Below are 7,329 nucleotides of genomic sequence, written 5' to 3'. Positions count from 1 at the left end.
ATGTTCCTTCTGTTTGTTTTAATTTGAATAGTTGAACAGCATCATGAGCCTTTCACAGGGTTAATGGTTGGCCAGGCAATTTTGGCCTCTTGTGAGATCCACTCAAATGCACAAATCGATTCCGTGGCTTCCATGCTGAGAAAACACATTTACTTTAAAATGCACAGCAGTAGCCTGGTCTCAATAAAAATAATATTTAAAATCCACTCTTAAAATATAACTCCAAGTTGCAGCTGAATGTGAAATATCCATTTCCAGACAATTACACACAATTTCTATCATGCTTTGGAAGACACATATACGCACCAGGAATAATAAAAGCCAAACTCCCCATGGCTCTGAGTGATCGAAACACGGAAAGACTTAAAACCTTCCAAAATATGCAGAAATGCAGTGAGCCTTGTCACTTCACAGCAGGCCTCTGGTCACAGAACAGAGGAGCCCTTGGCCTTATGTGTTGTAGAAGAACTGCTTCAATCCCAAACTTGTCATCCTAGGAATAACATGATTAATTCTCATGGGTTTCTTCCATACATGAAGAATGATAGGACAATTAAGCTTGGAGCAAAACCTGATTCTTAGAGTCCATCACATAATCTCTTTTGCCTCCGGAGCTGAAATAGGCCTTAGAAAAATATTAGAATTTGCAGGAAATACAGAGAGTAGAGATAAAGGCAAACTCACTTAAATCTTAATACTACAGGTACTTGTGCTTACAATGCAGGAACAGCTTTCAGTTTAACCTGCTTCACAGCTAGGATGCAGGAAATTTTTCACAGCTAAAATGAATATGTGTGTTTAAGGCCTTTTGACATGATTATTAAGGCAGGTTCCACTGAAACTTATTCACAGGATGCAGTCCTTACTTTGGAAATGAAGGTTTTCAGTGGAGAGTTCCCATTTAAAATGTTCCTGTCTCACAGCAGGACTTAAGGATACATTTATCATTCAGATTCCAAATGAGAATAATTGTTTATGATCAAGTTCTCAAACAACAGAGAACACTGAGCTAACAGAAAAATAACATTCTCTTTATGTGTGCAAATGTAATCCTAATTAATATGTTCCTTGGCAGTTACAAAGAAGGAGTAGGATGCTTTAACTCCAGTTTTATTTACCTTATTGATCAGGACTCCAAAGTCTGCAATTGCAAACAAGAGTGGTATGAAAAAACCCAGCAAAACCAATTTTGGTGTAGAGATTTGGTCTTTTTTATTGCTCCTCAAAATGCATTTATCTTTCATGCAGTCCATCTGGATTTATAACAACTCTGCTCCTGCCACAAGCCTTCTTTTCTATTTTGGAAACTAACTTCTATGGAAATTTTCAGCATATTTTAACTGAGATGAGTGAAAACAAAGTTTTTTGTCTAAAAGTGTAGTAGTTTGATCAGAGAACTACAGTGAGACAGTAAATTTGGTTATGAATTATCATCTTGATAGAGGAAGGCAAATCTGTGCTCAGGGAGATATTGCTCTCAGCTGAGTGACATTTAAGGATATCATTAGATCCCTTTTGAAAATGTTCTTTGTACATAGAAAACTGTCATAACGGGAAGCAAAATTGCTGCTGGGAAGATAGATCATCTACTAGCATGGACTAGCATCAGCAGTCTATCCCCTTGTCTTTCCACAATTTTCGTTCCACTAAATCATAAAACAGATGATGACCTGCTTGAGAAGTGAAGCATCAACCAGTTATTTCCTGAGCAAAGACAACTTGTGTTTCCCTTTGCACATCATCTTCTAAGAGGCAGCTCCAGTGACTGTGAATTAACATCATTCTCTGTGTTGACTTTGGGTTACTGAGAATCTTTGCCTTACTTTACCTTCCAACTCAAATACATTCATTTTACAGAGAGATTGCATGGAAAGAATGGATTTGAATGGGTGAAACACATTGTGGAAGAATGGTTTATATTCATTTTGTTACAGCATCATTCCTTATGGAAACAGGGGATGGGGAAGCAGTCATTCCAAAAAAACCACCACTTCTTTCTGTGAAGAACATGCCAAAACATGTTTCAGTAAGAGCTGCTAAATTTAGAACAGAAGTTCTGTATGAGAACAGATCCAAAGCTTATTATGATTTATGCAAACTCTGATATTGCACTTTGGAGCAGATGCCTGTTTGTTGACTGAAACGACAGCATTTTTCTAGTTCTATTTGGCTGCTAAGAAAACTTCATTAATTCCTGTTAATCTGTAGTGTAATACCTCCCAATCTGTTAATTAGGGTGGGATAGAGAAGATGAGAGGCTCAGTCATCACCTAACAGAAATGTTCATTCATTTTTTATTCAAACAATCATTTGCTTACAACAGATCACTAAAAGAACTAACTTTGCACGCCAGTTTTAGGCAAGCTGGTGAAACAAAACCAACTTCAAGGTGCTACACGAACAAACAGCATGGGAAGGGGGTTTCTTGTTTTATAACCCTGTGCACCAGAATTCATAATGCATGGTGACTTAACAACTTTTCCTGCAGGTAAATTCCTGCTCAAGCTATCCAGAAAGGCTCACATGACACATGTATAATTTATGGAAGATCAATATTTAATCAGTCATTAATAATGCTCTAAAATGATTTAAGAATGTCTTTACATCCAAAGACTGAAAATACCAACTCTTTCTAGTCACAATCTTCCATGCAGATAGGAAGCCTCATCTCACAGGCTGGAACTTTACTTCCCTAGTAATACAAGTTGGGTGTAGTAATCCAGACTTAAACTGAAGTGTCACTGCATATTTATGTTACTTTAAAAGCCCACAGGGAACTAAAGACAAGATCTGATGTTGCTTTCATCTCACATCATTGCTTAGTTGCTTGTGAACAGCAGCAGGATTGACAATGGAGCCATTCAGCCCCCTGAGCTCCCAGCCTCAGTGTCTCAGCACACTGCACACACATGGATACCCTGTCTAAGACAAAGTGAATTCATGATTATAAAATGCTTTCAGTCGTCCTCCTGCTTTCACTTCCTTAAAGACTAAACAAAATTAGATTGTCTGGAGAAAAAGAATGAAAAAATGACCTATTTTATACATGATTCATCTCTGTGCACATACTCAGCTCACTAGGTACACGTTGCTTGTAAACATTCCAACTCAAATTTTAAGGGAGGTTTACAATCACAGGAAAGTTTTGGACTGTTGTGGCACAGAGGTCAGTTTTGTTCAGAAAAAACTGCAAATTAATTAGTCTGTATCATTGTTCCAGGAAGATTCATCCTCCTTTTAAAATTTTGTTATATCATGTTGTGTAACACTGTAATATTCAATCCAGTGACAGTCTCCAAGTCAAACACATCGAAAAATGCCTGAATTGCTGGCAGAACACAAGAATCCTGCTTAGTTCTAATCCAACTTATTCTTTCAAAATCCTTTAAAAGTAAGGCAGCTCATGGTACCAGCCTGTCATTTGTGACCTGCCCAGCATGGAACTCTTAATCCTAGGAGACAGAACAAGAACACTACATGGACAAAATAATGATTTATTGGAAGTATTCACACAAGGTGTAAATGCATCATTTCAATTGTTTATTTTTTAACAACACAAAGCTACTCTATTACCAGACTTATTCAGAAACAGGATTAGATTTAGGAAAAATGTTGAATATTTTAAATCCCTGAGAATGATGTCCTCTCATTCCTTTATGCACTCCCTGTCCCCCCTCCCCCTACCCTCCCCAAGAAAAGGTGCTGGAAATTTAATTTCCTGCTCAGTTAAGCTTTTAGTGTGTCACCATCCATTCTTTATATTAGCATGAAATTTTAAAATGCAAGCAAGCCCAAGTTCCACATCAAGCTCATCCACATTCAGTGACAGGCGCCCAGTTAAAAATTACCTCCAGTTTCAAGTTGGCGTGCAAGCTGCTTTATTGATAAGGCTACTGACTCTGGAGATAAAACTTGTTCCCCTTAAATCAGACATGCAAGAAGTCACCTCCTTTTTCTTCTAGCTGGACACAAATAAAGGTTTTTACACTTCATACAGAAGTATGGAGCTGTGAATGCAAGGCTCTAGGCTTGATTTTTTTACAGCTGGATTTAAGGGAGCTTAGCATCACAGACTTCCTGCTGCACATTTCTAGTAATTTACCTCATTCCTCAGCATTTTTTAGGTTTATATCAGGCAGAGAGTTTAAGAATTACAAACTTGGGTAGCAAAAGCAGATCCAGGCATAACACATGCAGATAATCTGAAGTCCAAGTTCAGACATTTTTCTAGTAAGATTGTTGCCTCTTGTGCAAGGATGTAACATAACCAGCACAGAACTCCTCTAGTTGATACCTGACAACTAGCATAAGCAAAGCATGGGGAACAAGGTTAAACTTGAGCATTTTCAAAAGCTGCAGCTGATATTGGTGCTACTTTGCCAGTGGCCAGCTCTTCAGTCGAAAAAAAATCTAATAAAACTCAAGGCATAACTCAAACTAAAATAAAATTCTTTCCAATATTAGAGGTAGATTTTATCCAGTGTAATATATAACATCTGCTCCTGTAAGAGCAGAGATCTAGGAATTAAATGATTAAAATCAATTTCAACACCCACGTGTCTTAGAATAATTAAGGCAAGCTTTTTGTATATCCTTCAAGAAAGCAGGCACACCACTCTGTAAAGAAAAAGCAGAAAAGTTATTCTTGCATAATGAAACCAATAAAAACTATAAGCAACATGAGCATTCCATTTATATAGATGAAGGACTTCAGACAGATTACAGTTCTAAGATCTAATATCCAATTTTCTAAGATAAAGTCTAAGATCTGGTACATAGCATCAAGCCATTCTTTGAATATTTTGGGAATAAACTACATTACTGAAGTTTGCTTGTCTTGAGGCTATGTATAGATTCCCTGAAACACAGATTATTTGGGGTTTGCTGCAGAAATTTACCTGCCTGGTTGAAAAACCAAAGGAATTTGACAGGAATTAAAATAAGTAAATTAATTAAGACCATTGTCATGAGAGCATACAATAGTGAGACAGAAAACATGGGGCAGAGTAAAAGCTAGGAATGCCAATATATCTGTTTCAGAAAAAAATAATTCTGCCCAAAACGTAGAAGATGGGTATGACTGCAGTGAATTCATTGCTTGAAACAGATTAGCCAAGGATCATTATCTGTATCCTTTCCTTACCTTGGCAGCCCAGTTGACCAGCCAGGTTGGAATCATGCCACCAGGATTATCAAAATAGTACATATAGACTAGAGAGGAGAGAGAAGTTACCAGATACCAGTGACCTGAGACTCAGCTCTAACACACTGTGACAGAAGCTGTCAGTGTGCATCACTGAAACACCAACTACAACAGTTCTACTCTAAATTCTGCACAAAAAATTCAACTTGTCCTGAAGTGAAATGTGAAGTAAATACAGGCATTCCCTGTTAACCTCTGGGAAGCTGACAGAGCCACAATAGGCATTTAGACTACTGTAAACCATTTTTGGCACTCTGTCTTATAAAATAAGACTGTCTTTAAAAGACTAATCTCAGACAGAAGTCAAGCTCTAGGCAAACCCTTTAATCTATACATCTGTCAAACACAATACTTGAATCATTGCTGAGTTAAGAAAATTGCAGCAGTCTCCCCAGCTGAACTGTCTGTCAGGAAGAGAAGTACAGACTGGGGGTAGGACGGGAGGGCAGAAGGAAGTGGTTAGAGGACTATTCTTAACCACTCAGCCTAACTGCTACATAAAAAGATTCTTCACAGCAGTGGACTGCACTGGACATTTCCAAAGGTTTCATTCATTTTAAAGTAACCCTTGGCTTAAAATTTCCAGTCCCCTTTTTGTGTGTTTTGCTAATATATACAATCCCTGCCTACACGATGTGTCACACATTTTCTTGACCTCTTACCTTTACATCCAGCCTTGCCATCACTTTCAATTACCAGGCTTTGTTTATAGCTCTTAACTCTGATAATACCAGGCTTCTCAGGGCACTGAGGAACAGCCACACTTTTTGCTAACACAACCCAGATCTTCCTCCCCTGCACATCCATCTCCCGGCACTCCCGGATATAGACATACTGCACTGCAAGTTGAGGAGCCACGTCAAAACAATGTCACTTTGAGGGATGAGGAGCTGACAAGTGAATTCCATCACAAACAGCCCCTCCTTCAAGTTATTTCTCGAGTCCCTACAGGATTCAATCCTGCAGAGCAGTAATTCAGCTATGGGAGCTCTAGCTCTATGTGGGAAGAGGCACCCACACTCCTCTTCATGCCACACATAATCATGTAACACAAGGACTGCAAGATCTTAGATCAGTGCAGCAGAGTGATGGAATCAGTTCATTGTTGGGATTCCTGGATGACCAAGTCGCAAAAACTGCAAGAGGAACAAAAACTTGAAAGGATACATCTCTGTTTGAGAGAGGAAAAGGGTACTTCACTTCCCAGTAGATTACTTTTTCACCATCATATGTTTCCTCATACAGTTCTACGATTGAAAGAAGAAGATTGTTAGATATTTTTAATTTCTACTGCAACAGAAATATAGATGGCATCAAGAACTGCTCAGATTTCTGACATGAACACATTTTACATGCGACCCTGATGTCAAAATTGATATGTATGTACAATTTTAGCAGTAAGAGACATTAAGAAGTTCTGTACCAGGATTGTTCAGGAATCAAATACACAAAAATAGGTGGCCTGTTTTTCTTTGGCTATTGGATCAATTGGTGAAAAAAAACCCCAAAAAACCACAAAACAAACAAACAAAAAATCCAGAAACCCCAGAACACAAAATGAGAACAATTCTGAGGGCAACAGAGTCAAATTCCTTTTCCAACAGTTTGCTCATTCAAAGCTTTTCCATCTCAAAGCTTTTTCCTCACCTGTGCATGTTCTGCACAAGTCTAAGTCACGAGTACAATGTGCTTTTTCACAGGCATGTCATGACCCTTGTAAATTATACTGAATTAACATGGAACTAGGATGAGTGCAGCTTTCTAACAGCTGAAGACATCTCACATGAGGATTAATGAATTTTGGAAAAGCTGTCAGGAATTTCACAGCAGTATATATGTGCAACAGCAAACTAGAATCTTGAGCAGTTTATGAGCCTCCATTACACTACCTTCAGTCTGCCTGGAAACTCAAATCAGAAGGCAGCAGAATATGAAAAAAAAGTAACCTAAGAATAGTGCCTAAAACATGGCAGTGACTCAGCTGGAGAGTAGTCTGGCATGAAGGAGAAAAATTCGTTCTAATCAAACCACATAATCGAGTTTGAAAACCTATCTACAGCACAGCTTCCTTCCCTGAGGCAGCAACTGCCACTGAGGGCAATGGACCTGATGAGCCCTGGGGCTGA

The 7,329-nt window shown here is 38.5% G+C and overlaps 1 protein-coding gene across 4 annotated transcripts in view; it reads right to left on the bottom strand.

The window, feature by feature from the left end:
* Window positions 1-3,478: 3,478 nt before the first annotated feature.
* The window catches only part of PCTP (phosphatidylcholine transfer protein), a 7,865-nt gene continuing 4,014 nt past the window's right edge, over window positions 3,479-7,329 (bottom strand). For 2 of the 4 annotated variants that reach the window (XM_031060926.1, XM_005425731.3), the window contains 4 exons: window positions 6,371-6,450; window positions 5,866-6,037; window positions 5,144-5,211; window positions 3,479-4,617 (listed from right to left, as the gene is read on the bottom strand). In XM_031060926.1, coding sequence (XP_030916786.1) covers window positions 4,546-4,617; window positions 5,144-5,211; window positions 5,866-6,037; window positions 6,371-6,450 — 392 coding nt within the window. In that variant the 3' untranslated portion in view covers window positions 3,479-4,545. The other 2 variants (XM_031060925.1, XM_031060924.1) reach the window with 2 other exon arrangements.

This window comes from Geospiza fortis, unplaced genomic scaffold (assembly GCF_000277835.1).
Source record: "Geospiza fortis unplaced genomic scaffold, GeoFor_1.0 scaffold221, whole genome shotgun sequence".
NCBI lineage: Eukaryota > Metazoa > Chordata > Aves > Passeriformes > Thraupidae > Geospiza > Geospiza fortis.
This window is presented reverse-complemented; position numbering and strand designations above follow the sequence as displayed.